General features: G+C 39.2%; 1 protein-coding gene across 3 annotated transcripts in view; it reads left to right on the top strand.

Moving 5' to 3' along the window:
* camkk1a (calcium/calmodulin-dependent protein kinase kinase 1, alpha a) overlaps positions 1-15,502 on the top strand; it is a 100,478-nt gene that overhangs the window by 44,903 nt on the left and 40,073 nt on the right. For all 3 annotated transcript variants that reach the window (XM_034683899.1, XM_034683900.1, XM_034683901.1), the window contains exons 3-5: positions 3,853-3,900; positions 8,754-8,807; positions 14,664-14,715. In XM_034683899.1, the coding sequence (XP_034539790.1) occupies positions 3,853-3,900; positions 8,754-8,807; positions 14,664-14,715 (154 nt within the window). The remainder of the gene's footprint in view (positions 1-3,852; positions 3,901-8,753; positions 8,808-14,663; positions 14,716-15,502) is intronic.

Raw genomic sequence — 15,502 nt, 5'->3', positions numbered from 1 at the left:
TGCATACATTTAATATCTCAACTTTTAAAAAGTAAAGCCTCTCCTGTGTTATGAGTCACTTCTGCATGTTTCTTCCGTTTGCACAAGACACGTGAGAGTTAACAACGATGCAGAACAACCATCTTATTCTGAAAGGATCCTCTTTTTTTTGTAGCCATTTCACAATTTTTCAACTTTCATTTGAGAATGAAGGAGGAAGGAGTTTACCGTAACTGGCTGTAAATACCATCAAACACAGGTTCCTTTTGGTTACTACATACTTCCTGAGGGTAGCATGCTCACTACCTCTATAAAAAGGAAATGCATGGTCATTGATTTTGAATGGCGCAGTGGCAGTGATCTATGAGACTTAGACCTGTATTGATTACTCTCTGAGTAATGGAGGGAGAGTTTGGTGCAAATAAGACAGAATGGAGGACAAAGGGAGATTTGAATGGACACAGGATGAGGAGAGAGATGTGTTGCATTCAGAGGCTGCATTGCAAATTTGAAACAACGGTCCAATGTGACAGGATGACCAAAAGAGCCCTCAGAAGACTTACTGCAGCCCAGGGAAGCATTTGAGTGTGTGCATGCATGCTGTGCATGAGTGGCGGATGTATTTAATGCTTTCTGCATGGCCCTCTGTATCCATTAGTCCTGACAGAGTATTAACTGCAGTGCAGAGCCCACTGAGCATGTGCAGGCTAACTGTTACAGTCCCTCTTACTGTTCTTTTCTTTTGATTCTCCTCATTTGACTTTCCCTTTATCCTCCACCGCCCTATTTTCTCTTCTTTTCATGTCTCCCCATCCAATCAAAGAAATCCTTTTTTAAATTCCACTGCTTGCTTCAACTACAAAACTCTATCTACTATTCTGTCTTTACCCCTTTGTCATAATCCCTGCCCACAGTGCTTCACACCATCAAACCCCACAAAGCCTCTCCTGCAGTACCACAAGCAATGTTCAGAATCAGCTACATAACCAGGAGTGTTATGTAATTGACTATATTTCCAAAATACCCTGCCTGCTGCTGAGTTGAGTTCTACCCTGCACTGAGTTGGTGCGGTACTTTGCGTTTTGTTACATCTACTGCCTCCTCTCATCCTGCACACAGCATCAGCCCTCAGGCACTGGTCTGGCTCTGGCACACAAACTAACACCTTTTTTAGGCTAATAAGACAGTTGCTTCAATCCATGTTTTCGTCCCCCTTCACACTCACACCACTCACTTTTGTCTTATTGATTTTCCTGTCTCTGAACCTCATGTTTAAATCTCGAACCCCCCCAGCCCTTCACTCCATCTTTTCCCCCCTCTTTCTGTCCTGCTGTGGTCGTCTCTCTCCTCCACCCGCCTTGCCCTTGGCTGACTCTGTGCTGTAGCGGGTGGTTGCTATGGAATTGCAAATCAGCCATTTAAGCAGTAGCACTCTAATGGATTTGCAGACGATAAACAGAAACTACGGACTTCATTGTTACCTACAGCTCAGGAATAAATGACTTTAAACACATGTACACACACACAGTGGGAATGTTTTGTTTAGGGATGGTCTTGTTTTTCTTCCCTGTAGAAAATGAAAGCCTTTTCATCCCCATGTTCACCAACATTGTAGGAAATTGGCAAGGGTTGGTAAAATAGACTGTATAAAATATGGACGTAGGATCTGTGACGTCACCCATCTGTTTCTGAAGCGCTGTTTGAGGCCAATCGAAAAAAATTCACCCCCCTCACAGTGAGACCAGATCGAGAAATGAGCTACCCAGGCTACACTCGTCTTTTGTACCAGGCTGTAAACATGTTTATTTCTGCTGTAAAGATCGTCTTTTTTCCATTCATGTGTATGTGACTTCCAGTACTTCCAGAGCCAGCCTCAAGCGGATCCTCGATGAACTGCAGCTTTTAGCACCTCCGCATTGGACTCATATTTTAAGACCAGAGGTTGGCGATTGGTTGGTATGGGTGTTCTTTGAGAATCTGTAAATAATAAAAGATAAAGGAAGATGAGTGTTTCAAACACAGTTTGGATGGTAAAAATCTGCTCATCCATTTGGGCGATGATAACTTCTAAAGAAATGCCATTAAAAGATTGCATTCATGTCCATGCGGACCAAGAGGAAGGTGTGAGACTGTGCATACAGGCCACAGCAGGTGAACTGTTCATATTTTGAGTGCAATTGTTTAATTTCATTGTTCATATGTAGCTACTGGGGCCACAGTCAGTGGTTTCTGTCACTGCAGAGAAAAAGTAATATGTATTCATCAGCTTGATGTGTGATGGCATGGTGTGGATTCTCTGTTCAGCTTGTTCGGACTGATTATTAATTAAAAATGAATCAAAATTAAATGCTATTGAACATTTCATTATTATCATTTTAAAAATTAAAGTGACAGGTAAAAATAGATTATGACGGGATTTTTATGACCCTGTCAGGCAAAAGAAAGAGAACGAAAAAGTCTAGCACAACCTCTGGCTCCAAGGATTCTCACACACACACACACACGAGCAGACACACAGCTCTAAGTGTGTGAACATGTATCAAAACCAGATAACTTATCTAAAACTAATGGCAGGCATATGTCGGACGTATGATCCATACTCTGCAGTAAGTCGACGTACTCGTACTACAGCGTATACCAGCAGGCTTCAGCGTGCTCCTAACTTAAACAAAACATACCTACTTATGCGACGTGCACCAGGGTACTCGCCAATTTCTTTATGCACAGGCATACGCTGGCTAAATCGTCAAGGTGTGACAGGGCCTTATGGAAGGGGAAAAAAACGACAACAGAGTCATGAGGGGACAAGGCTTATTAATGCGCATGGGGAGATGCATGCTCCAATCCAACAGAAGAACTACTGGAGCTCAAACTGCTGAAAAAGTGAATGCTGGTTCTCATAGAAAGGTGTCAGAACACAATACATCACAGTTTGTTGTGTATCAGGCTTCTGTAGCGATAGACCATCCAGGGTGTCCTAGTGACCCCTATCCTCCACCAAAAGTTCCAACAATGGACATGTGAGCATCAGAACTGCACCACAGAGTAGTAGAAGAAGGTGGGCAGGAGAAACATGATAAGTTCAAGATGTTGACAACCCCATTTCTTGTTTTTCCTCTACTCCTTTGTTTTTGAGTGGCGCTCTGTCTTCAGAACAGAGTTGAAGTAGTAGTAGCGAACCCTTTCCCTACAAAAGGGGACAACCTTTTAAGACCTTGATACATCAAAAATCAAACACACGTCATTTATCAGCATGCCTTTTCTAAAGAAAATAACCATAATGCATTGAAACAACATTAAACTAAGGCAATACTATGGTTATTGTAACTTTCAGATCTTATTAACACTTCATCCTACCCCTCCATTCTAACAAGAATCAGGCCCCCCCTACCTCTAGACGTGAATGCGCATATATAGGGGCAAGGCTAAGTGGTAGTGGCAAGTGGTGAATTGGGATTGAGGCTTGGTCTCCAAATCCTCCAGATCTCAATCCAGCTGAGCATGTACGAGATATGCTGGACAACCAAGTCTGATCCATATGGCCCCACCTCACAACTTCCAAAACTCTCATAACGTCTTGGTGCCAGATACCACAGCACACCTTCAGAGGTCTAGTGGAGTCCATGTCTCATCGGGTCAGGGTTGTTTATGAACTGAATTGATGGGAGACGGGCCTTCACAATATTTGGCTGGGGGTTAGAATATTATGACTGTTCAGTGTATTTTTACCATATGTAGGAAAAAACTGTATAAGAATGCAGAGAACAGAATAAGAAACATTATGTTTAACATTGAAACATTCTCTGCATTTGTGTTAAGCTAAAGTTGAGGATTTAGTATTTGATGTTATGATTTTTCTCTCCCCTCTCACAGGACTGTATCCAGCTGAACCAGTACAAGCTGAAGAGTGAGATTGGAAAGGTGAGCTTGTCTATTTTTTATCAATTGCCTCTGTTCAGTTTGGATATGGGGAAAATAGCAGTGGAGAAGATTGGCTCTTTGCTCGATTTAACTTTTAAGGGAAAATTGGGCACCAGATCATTTTCAGCAGGTGCACACAAAGAGTGAGTGTGCTTCATCGTTATGGTCTTTCAGGTTCTTAAAATGTACTACTGATTTTCTTTTATTTTTAGAGTTTTGGGAAATATTCGGATGAACACCAATTAAACCACTGTATTGCTAGCTTTAGCCATACACACTTGTCCTCTAGCATGTTGAATCCCATACTGTGACTCATATTTTTTTCTAATTTTTGTTTCATCTTCCTTTAACTAAACTTCTTCTGTCTTGAAATACACTATGCTGATATCCCTCTATCTAACAAGACAGGATTTTACAGCCATGCTAGCAGCTCTGTGATACCTTGGTGTGGCAGTGTGTTTAGCTATATGCTAAAGTCATCAAGCTAACATGCTCAAAATGCCAATGCCAACATATTGATGTTTAGTAGGGGATGTTAACTGTGCTCATAATCTTGTTTTGGCATTGTAGCATTGCAGAATTTGCTAATTAACATTACAAAAGTTAACAGCAGAACAACATTCAGAAAACCATGAAGAACACTGCGCTGTTAGCATCGCTAACAGCACAAATCAAATCCATTGTGAGATTAAATGTATAAATGCCAAATTCAGAGATGACAGTGTCACTGTGTTAAGGGCATAATTAGTGCTGGAAGCTTTGATATTTCAAACGTTAAACAACCCATAACAAAAAGTATTTATCTTGTGTTTTGCTTGTTGTGACCTCATGAGACAAAAAGGAGAAATCTGATTTTTGTGAAACTCACTTCTGTCTTTTTTGTGACTAATGCCTTGTTTGTCTCTCACTGCACATCTTTACTTGAGATCTTCTCATTGTTTCTCTTATGTTTCAGCTTTGCCTCAGACTTTCTTGTTGCTGATGTGCAATCTCAAGCCACAGTTTGAACCATGAGTCTTCTGTTTCTAGGGCAGCAGTGATAACCACAATGTTCCAAACCTGACTATACTACAAAAGAATATCATAGTTAGATGTAAAAGGTGGATACTTTTGAAAGTTTTCTATGAAGTCTCCCTCAGGCAGAGCAAAAGGCAACATAACCTGATGATCTGCTTAAAGATAGGCTTACTTATTTCTCAGTGGTATAAAACAGAAAAGGGCAATAAAACCTCTATGGGGGATTCATAATCTTGTTGGCATTTCTGCTTGTGAAATAAATTATGCAGTAATTTAATCATTTCAACAATGGGAATGTGTATTGAATGGACTGGTTTTATGTATATAAAGATCATATATATCTTGTGAATTAACTGCTCTAAGTCTCATTTATGGTAACTTGGTGAGATTATTATAAGACTTGTATGAGACATAACTTTGGTGTTTATGTCGCTGATATCATGCTGAGACAAACTTGAAAGCTCATCTTTAGCTGAGAATAGGGAGGAGCAACTGTAAGACAAATTTAGGAACTTTGACTGTGAGACTAACTTGTCATATTTAGACAAATTCTAGAGATGACACTGCTCTTATTTTTCTTTCAGCTGAGACCTAAGACTGAGACCACTATAAGAAATATAAGAGATCTCACATGGGGCTCGGTGTGAGACCGAACCATGGTTATCACACAGATAAGACAAGTGTAAAATGGACAAAATCTCCTTTGGGTCTTGGTTAGCTCTCATCTTTGTTTAGTAGACATTGACAAGACCTCATCTTTAATTTGCTTTGCTATGAGAAGACACAATGAGTTTTAATACGTCTTATTACTGATTCTGACAATACACCAGATCCATTCAATTTTTTTATTTCAAAATGGGATGGAGAGGATGGAGAGAAGCACTTAAGTGCACACCCAGGGGAATTCATTCTGGCTGCAAAACAGATGAATATTGAAATACCGGTCGATTGAATAAAGGGGAGTGCACATCATTTTATGCAACAAGCACAGGCCCAGTCGAAAAGTATTCATGAATGGCTTATTAGCACTGGTAAGGGAGATTGTTATATGTTTTTAAAAAAGGAAACATTAAGGTAGAATAAATAAAAAGTTGCAGATACATTTTCATACAGTTAGTCATTAATTTTCAAGGACAGAAATAAAAAGTGGCTTGAAACCATCTCCTTTACAAATAGAACATGGTAGGCGTTCAGATAAACCCCCCCAGAGAATGATCCAGAGAGGGAACATGAAAAACTTGTATTTTGAAGCAGAGCCAGAGCTCTGACATTAGTATAACTTTGCAACATACACTGTAGAAAATTTACAGTCTTATGTGGTGACTAAAACTCACAACCGATTTGTTTCAGTCCATAAGACAAAAAAGAAACAGAGGACTGATGGGAAACACACACTCCCTGGACCAGTGTGTGTGTGTGTGTGTGTGTGTGTGTGTGTGTGTGTGTGTGTGTGTGTGTGTGTGTGTGTGTGTGTGTGTGTGTGTGTGTGTGTGTGTGTGTGTGTGTGTGTGTGTTTGTGTGTGTTTGTGTGTTTACATGTGTGGGATGGGCCGGTTTGCTGCCAAAGAATAAGAATGTTGTGTTTGAGTGGAAATTGTGCTGCCTTCAAAACACTCTGTCAGTATGGTGCTGCCGTCTGTTCTCAAAGTGATGCTTTAGGATTCTTAACAGAATCCCTCAGCGGTTCTGCTTATGACCCAGTTAAAAGTTTAAAGTGGAGCTGAAGCACAAAACTGAGCTATACCATTGTATTTGCATCAAATGTTGTGAAGCTGTGAACTGGATCAATGTGTAATGCAAGTAAATAGCATTCAGATTTTTCAAATTGAAACAAAATAGACAGAAATAAATTGAAGCAACATGCAGGGAAATAATTAATCTGTTGTTTTGTCTATTTCCAAAGCCATGAGACAAAACATTTAATAGACAACAGCAAATTAAAGGTGAAAACCTAAGGGCAAGAATCAGAGGTTAAAAATTCAACTCAGTTTGGACTTATATTAGAACAACTTGTTTAAATCTGAATAAAAATGCTGCTGTTAGAATTTTTAACAAGACTAGAGATAATTGAAGACCTTACTCCTGGTCCAAAATTTTTACACAGGTTTCACTTATTTAAAGAATAGATGCTGCTGCTACTTTATGAGTCAATCAATAATCCTTTACCGAGACTGATTCTGCTCCTGAAGAACATAGAACATAGAGTGTAACATAACTGTGATAGGGCTACATTTTTTGGGCGCTCTTTCTTGCCCTTAACAGAAGTACATACTCATGTGCACACACGAGCATGAACACACAACCACTCCAAACAATGTTAAAGCAGACATTTAATACCATTCTCTCATCCAAACTAGTCACTGATCAGAATCATGAACAACAGCAGAGGTGACACATTTATCTTCACTCATCTAGCAGTCCGCCTCAAACCCCTTCATTTTGATTTCTTTATGCAACCAAACATCTTTAATAGCTTTTGACCGAAGTTAGCTTCAGCTATATATTAACGCCATGGCCATGGAAAAGCTATCAAAGAGTCAAATCTAAATAACAATATTTTTAGCTTTATAAATAAATCATTTTTGAATAACTGAAATCATCTTACGATCAACTCTTAGTGTCAACTAGTTTTTACATTTAGTTGGTAGTGGAGTAACAAGGTGGATAATGAATAGTGAGCAGGGCATTATGCAAAGGAATGAAACCAGGGTTAGACAAGATCCTTACACAAAGGGTCTAATTGTTAGAACATCAGTAGCCTGTTGCACCAGCTGTGCGTAAGTTGTGTCCTAAGTTAGGGTGTAAAGTCCACACTAAACCATACGTTGAGACTAGTTAGTTTGTAACTTAAGTTGTGTCGTTGTTTGGTTGCACCATGGAGACGTAAGATTCAACTTAACTAGTAGACCTTAATGTTCAAACTAACCAAAACATTGTCGCAGATATGACGTTTACACTTCGAGCAGCCAATCAGAGCCAATAACAGTGACATCGAGTGTTAAAATGATCAACTACAACATATGTTAATACTCAGGATGGCAAATCTTGGTCATCATATTTTTCGAGTGTGTAATCTCTCACGGATATCGCGTTGCCGACGTAATATAGATGGGAAAACCCTCTGTATCTCCTCATCCTCCAAATCATCCCAACAACGAGCCATGGCAGCCGATATACTCTACGAAGGTATTTACACCTTCTAGGAGCTAAGTGTAAGAATTACATTGTAACTTAGGCTGACGGAACTATCTCAGCTGTTGCAACTCACAAAACGTTAGTAAAGTGTAAACTCCATATTAAATGAGAAATTGCGCTCAAACTAGGCTACGTTTAAACTTACAGTCAGTTGGTGCAACAGGCTGCAGGTCACAAATAAACTGGGTGCAGCTGGTTTAGCTACTTTTTGGAAATTATTTAAATCAACTTCCTGATTATATAAATACTCCCAAAGCTTCTAATCCAAGTAAAAATCTGTCTTCTTCTGTCCCTTTATTAATCTGTTTCTGTTCTGCACTGTTATATTCTTCTTTTCAACAGAAGCATCTTACATCCGATTTTTGGCCCATTAATCTACACTTTGTATAACATGTTCTCTTGAATTGATCCTTTTTTTAAATGATTCATTTTCTCTGTCTTCATCAGTTTTGTATTCCGTCAATCATTGTTTTATTATGGTTTCTTTTCTTTACAGTTCTAAGGCATGGTGTGCTTTCTGGCCTTTTATTCTCCTCTAACTTGTCACTGTGTTTGAACTGTGTTATATAAATGGATCTGTCTTTCCTTGCTGTGAAATATTTCCACATATAAAGAATAATCTCTTTGTTGTGGTGTTACAGGGCTCCTATGGTGTGGTCAAACTCGCCTACAACGAGGATGATGACAAACATTATGTAAGTCAGTGCAATCATTTTTCATTTTCTTCCTGATTACTAACGGAGCTGCAGCCTCTCTGTCACACAGCATCAGTCCTCTCAGCCTCTATTGTCTCTACAGAAAAGCTTTTCAGGCTCTCAACTGTGCTATTGATTTTTCTTTTCAAGTCACAAGTTCCATCCCCTTAAATTGCATCAGTCGCCTTGGAATAAACTTAGAAATGAAAATGCCCTCTGAAAGTGCATCCCAGACTTTATTACCAGTCTTCAAAGCTGCTGCTGCTGCTGCTGTTTCTTTTTGCAGAGCTGCTTTGAGGTTAGTTCATGAGGGAGATTCTGGATATGAGCCGATACGCTCAGAGAGGGTCATTTCAGTCTCCATCAAGGTGATTTGTTCCTGCAGCAAACCCAGCCCCTCCGAATGTAAGCAATTTTTATGTTTTAATATAACTAAGCTACACCGTACAGTAACAACAATGAGATTGTTTGGATGAGTCATGACAACATAAGCTGCCAACCCTGCATGGGTTTAAGATGTACTTTTGATCTGGAGCCCGCAGTGGCTCAACACAATGCAGCATTAAATCAGACCCATGCAGAAATGTTAACAATAGAAGTCAATGTGAGGACACAGCCGAGCCCTGTGCCCTGAAGGAAATGTCATTAAAAAGTAAATTTATATACATAACCTTTCCCTCTGGAGTGGAATAATGACATACAGCTCTAAATGATGTGTACCTGCACAGCTTTTCAGACACACAACACAACCCTGACTCCTCATTAAAGCGTTGACTCTGAACATACTAGGAAAATATTCACTAGCTGTGGATTTCATTTCTTGGTTGAAATTCTACATAAACTGACTTTTGATCTATATTTCATCAACTTGGGATTGGTTGATGTTGTGTAACTTAACTCATGGTCTTAAAGGAAGGAAACAAATATTTTTTAAAATCTGAATCTATTAATGTATGTATTCATATTAGTATGGCTATACTCTTGTTGATTTTGGTGGAAACTAACAAGGCTGAAGTACCAGTTCTGTCAGAAAGGGTTTCACTGTGCTTGACTGCCCCACAATAGAGATTTTGAGGTTTTATCAGCTGCAACAATGGGTGCGTAAAATCTTGCTTTATATGAAAAAAATCTTTCTATGATTGGCTTTGAGCAAATAATGAAAAATAATAATTAATAGGATTTATATAGCGCTTTTCTTAATACTCAAAGTCGCTTTACATTAGATAAACTAAAAATAAAACAGAACAAGGACAGAGGTGAGGCAGGGGTAGAGGTCATGTGTTATTTGCTTTTTTGAACAGGTAGGTCTTGAGGTGGTTTTTGAATGATTGGAGAAAGTCAGAGTTGCAGATGTGTGGAGGGAGAGAGTTCCAGATGGCAAAGGCTCTGTCCCCAAAGGTGCAATGCTTGGACTTGGTGATAGGGGCCAGGAGATTGGCATCTGATGATCTGAGGCAGCAAGATGGGGAGTGACGTTTGAAATCTATACAAATAGTCATTTTTTCCACGTGTGCACATTGTAGGAATGAATTCAGATATGGCTTAACTGGAGCAGTTTCAGAGAAGGGAATAGCAAAATATCTAATATGTGGATTAAAAAAGATCCAATGCATCTTGGTTTTTGTCATCTGCCTCAATTTGTTTCATCTCCCTCTTCAGTGTGTGCAAAAGTGTGTACAACTTTCATGCGTCTCCATGTCCTCTATATGTTTTCCAGCCTGATTCTTGGTGTGTAGGCATTGAAGTATTTGATATTAATGTTTGACGGTGATGTAAATTGTATCCTTCCTGGACAGACTGCAGGTCATTACAGGCTGGCTGAATGACAGGCGCAAAAAAGAAAGACAGGACTCTGAGAGGAGGAGATGAGTAATGAATGCATGGATGGGTGATTCTATTTCCTGCCAATTGGAGCTGGTTTCAGACAAAAATGGATTGGGTTCTTGTATGCAGAGCATCTGCAACATTAACCCACGTACAGTATGCACAAATGTTATGGCACAGACACAGAAACCACACACAGGAAGTCAGATATCTGAATGGAAGAAGATCCTGAGGACATTTTTGTATCACATCTATAAACTTCAAGTTTGTCTTTGTATGTTTTAGAGGTTCAGATTTTAATAGGTTTTGAGTATAAAGGGAAAGGATAAAGTCTGAGGATCTTCATCAGATGACAATTGATATACATTTGGTATCTGACATTTGTTGTAACAGTTTGTACCAGTCAGGTGACTAAAGTGTTAAAGGTGACATGTCACGCTTTTTTCATCAATATATATTGGTCTAAGAGGTCCCCAAAACATGTCTTTAAAGTTTATGCTCAAAAAAACACTTTGAAATCAGATTTTGGTATGCCTGAAGAACCCTCTTCTTCAGTTGTGTTCAGAACGGTCTGTTTTCCCTCTGACCCCGCCCCCTCAGGAAGTGGATGTGGCCTCGGCTCTCCAGCACGTTGATCTAATGTTTACATGTTAGCTGAATATACACGGCTGCTTACAGAATTTGATCCAGAATCTGATCCTGACGGAGAGGCGCCTGTAGCAGGACCTTTCTGAACGATTGGTCACAGATTTAGTGTTTCTTGTTGTTTTATTTATCAGTATGTAGACGTGTGTCTTGGTACACAGCTACAAACATGTAGCTATGTGGCTATGCTAACTAGTGCTAGCACTTTTCCATGAAAAATTTCAAATCATCCACTAGATCTTCAAATCTGCAGATGTGGGGAGTAAAACCGACCTCTGCCAGAAAGTCAGCAGGACCTTTCTGAACTATTGGTCACAGATTTAGTGTTTCTTGTTGTTTTATTTGTCAGTATATCGACGTGTGTCTTGATACACAGCTACTAACATGTAGCTATGTGGCTATGCTAACTAGCGCTAGCACTTTTCCATGAAATCATCCACTAGATCTTCAATTCTGCAGACGTAAAACCGACCTTTTTGTTTATTAAGACAGCCTACAACTAGCATGCCTCCCTCCTAAGCTCCTTGTTGTCACACATGTGTGCAGGTAATGAAAAACAGAGGAGGGGTTGAGTTGTACTTTATACAGTCTATGGGCTGAACAAGCTCCGAGCTCTGACTCCGTGACAGACCGGATATTGTTGTGACGTAATAAAAACACGGAAGTCTGAAACGGCTCGTTTCACACACATTTACAGAAAGGTGGAGAAATCAAAACAGGGGCAGAATGGATTTTTTTCATTTTCGGGGGGTTTGTAGACATGCCAGGGACACATATTTCAGGTAGAGAACCATCAAAAAGTCAATTTTGCATGATATGTCACCTTTAAAAGCAATAAACATGAAGCATTGTAAATGTGTTGAGTTGTAGCATTATGTATTTAGCTCCAAGCCTTGGCATAGGTGTGGCAGAGAATCATGAATGATAATAAAACACTAGTTATCCGCTTTAGAATGAATGAAAGTGACACTTCTGAATAACAGAAAGACAAACTTTCAGGAATGTTTTCTTTCCTAGTGAATGATAATAAGCGATACTCCTCTTAGCGGCTGATCATTTAAGGCCTTGAATCATGCATGTGTGTCTGTGGTATGATATGCTCCTTGATTGGCAGGTTTCACTAATCAAACAGATCATTTATTGACCTGAGGGGGATGTAAACTTAATTTCAGCTAAATTTAATCAACTCATTTTAAATTGGCGGAGTGACACATTTCAAGAGCTTGGAGGAGATTATTTGTAGATTTAAGTCTTTTCGTTTTTTCTCCTCCTTCATATTCTCGATGAAAGTCTGTTCCTTCTGGCATTGTGTGGAAGACTGAGGGATTACCCAGACCTACATTTAACTACTTTAATAAAACATGTCTGAAAATGTGTAACAGCATGGTAATCAGGGATGTGTGTATTTAGATGGCTAAGCAATTAAACTTGTCACCCTCATTAGTCAAGGTTCAAGGCTCAAGGTTCATTTTATTGTCATTCAGTCATATTTAAAAACATGAAGGTACGAAACACATTACTCAGGTCCAGCAGCATACAGAATAGATAACAAGCTAAAGTAGACTCTACAAATAAAGAAATAAATACATAACCTTAAGCCTACAGTAAGTAAATATAAAAATGTAGTTTAAAACTAGCGTAGAAAGTGCAGTAATGTGTGCATGCAGTCACAGCCGTAAAGTGCAGAGAACAGACCTAAAGAGAGTTCACAAGTCTCACAGCTTCTGCAAAGAAGCTACACCTTAGCCTTGTTGTTCTGGCTTTTAGGCTGCGTAGCCTTCTGCCTGAGGGGAGGGGGGTGAACAGTCCGTGTGCTGGATGGGTAGGGTCCTCCATGATGGTCAGCACCAGAATTGCCAGTAGGTTAAACAAATTAGCAATATGTTTTATCATTGTAGATCTGAGATGTAGGTCATATGTTGTGTCTAAGCTAAATGCAGCCACCTGCTACTATAAGGCTCTACTACCCTGATGTAAACAAACACAAATGACAGATGGCATCTCGTTGTGCTGTGTGGTTGTTTTTTCAGGAGGTGGAGGTCAGGTTAAAGTGGCATATAACCATTTAGGAGCAATACATAAGCAGCATAGACATGTGGACATTAACCTGCAAGGATGACTGAAGGGTGGATGTGCTAGCTCTGCTAATGTTAGCTACCCTCAGCAAACCAATTGTTGTTTACCCACAGAGTATGTGATCCTGTGTTTAGCCATGTTAAATACATTGTGTTAAACTTTGACTGTTTTCTGAGTGTTTTCTTACCTTTAGACCAGTACATCATTAAGAATTTAAATTTCCATTTAAACAACTGAGTCACTTGGAACAATTCCCAAGAGTAAACCCTCTTTAATGTTTTTCTCTGCTTTTCATCTTGCAGTGATCTATGATTTAACTTTATGCTAAGGGTCTGTAGTCGCACGGTTAAGACCTTTAAGACATCCTGATCGTTGTACCCATTATCGTGCATATACCTGTACAAAACTGTGTTTACTCAAATGACTGTATTCCCCCTGACGTATAGGTCAACAGAGGGCTTGTCTGATTTTTCTTATCTTTGTCTTGTAAATCCAGTTGTGTCAACACTCAGTAAAGGTCAGCTAAGCTTTGTTTCACTGTGTAACACTGTAATCTCTGAGCAAACTGTATATTCCTAGTCCAATGACTTGTCTATCTTCCAAAGATGTGTTTATTTAGAGATTAGAGTGCTGAAGGAGTCAGAGAAGAGAGGAGAGAGAGGGACCAACATGTTGGCTATGTTGGTTTAATCAAAACTACACAAAACTCATCATGGTTTACTTTTTAATCAGAACTAACAAGTCCTTTGTTTATATTGTTGCTATGTTTTTGCAGTTATTGTAATGCTTTGTTGAAAGACAGAGTTTCTGCATTTTAAAATGTAATAATACATTGTCTGCTAGTTAAAATGCGATGATGCACTCACACATATAGAGTCAGACTTTTCACTGAGACTTAAATATCAGTCTCAGACTGTGCTGTTCATGAATACTGGAGCAGTCTGAGTGCCCGTATGGTGACATGAACCAAACAACCAAAAGCTACATTACGTCTCAAAAATACTTGAACACTTTTTACTGTTGTGAATCTGTGGATGAGTCACACTCCCACAGGGTTACACACACTAATGCACACAGGCACCACAGCATGGGAACTGTTTTCGGGGGAAGATCTACTTTCTTGCCAAACTATATTTCTGCACAGTCATCATAGCCATGGTGACAGAACTTTCAAATTAAAAATGTCAACTTTTTTTCACATTTACTAAAAACTTTTGATTGATGAATGCAATCATTTTTATAATTTTTTTTTCGGAATAGTGTATCTGTACTTGACATGTTTATTACAAAAAATATTTTCCAATTTTCCAGGCCATGAAGGTGGTTTCCAAGAAGAAGTTAATGAAGCAGTGTGGCTTTCCACGTAAGTACTCTTCTCTTTATATGTTTTATCTGTTGAATAAGAATTTGAAGACTGACATCTCCAGAGGGGAAGCAGGGGGAGCATAAGCCCCCCCTTGAAATCTGATTGGCCACCCCAAATTCCAAAAGTATGATTGGCTATTCACTTTGTCAGAGATAGTACTGTAAAAATCAATTATTAGACTGTGTTTCAATTGGCCTCCAGTAGTTTTCTTTGCATTTCAGTGAAGTTTATTGTAGAAAGCAGTTTAACTGTTTGGCTTTGGACAAACATTTTGTCTTTGAGTCCCTAAAAAATTAAGCTTAGAAGATACAGTAGGGGAGAACGGAGTTGGTTGTCACACTTTTTACTGTTTTAATGATTGCTCATCGTCAAAACATCTTTCAATAGTTATTCCTACTTTAAATTGAAGCTTAAGGTGTTGGCTTGAAATGTGCATCCCTCTCATTTTCCAACTCATTGTAACAAAGAGGCAATTAACTATCAAAGACACTCTGACACATTGTGACAACCAACCCCATCACGGGAATGGTTGTCACACACTATGGGGTTGGTTGTCACACACTATGGGGTTGGTTGTCACACACTATGGGGTTGGTTGTCACAATGGTATTTTAATGGGAAAAATCTTTTAAAAAAAGGCAGGAAGGCAGAACTAAATTTGAAAGTTTAATTGCACTGACAAGTGATAGGCCTACATAACTTAATGCATTTTAACATAACATGAGCAAGGAACATGAACAGGAAACACATCTTTAGGCCAGCCTTTATAACAACATAAAGAACA

Source organism: Notolabrus celidotus, chromosome 5, assembly GCF_009762535.1.
Source record: "Notolabrus celidotus isolate fNotCel1 chromosome 5, fNotCel1.pri, whole genome shotgun sequence".
In the NCBI taxonomy this organism is placed as follows: domain Eukaryota; kingdom Metazoa; phylum Chordata; class Actinopteri; order Labriformes; family Labridae; genus Notolabrus; species Notolabrus celidotus.
The sequence above is the reverse complement of the archived record's forward strand: the minus strand, read 5'-3'. Positions and strand labels throughout refer to the sequence as shown.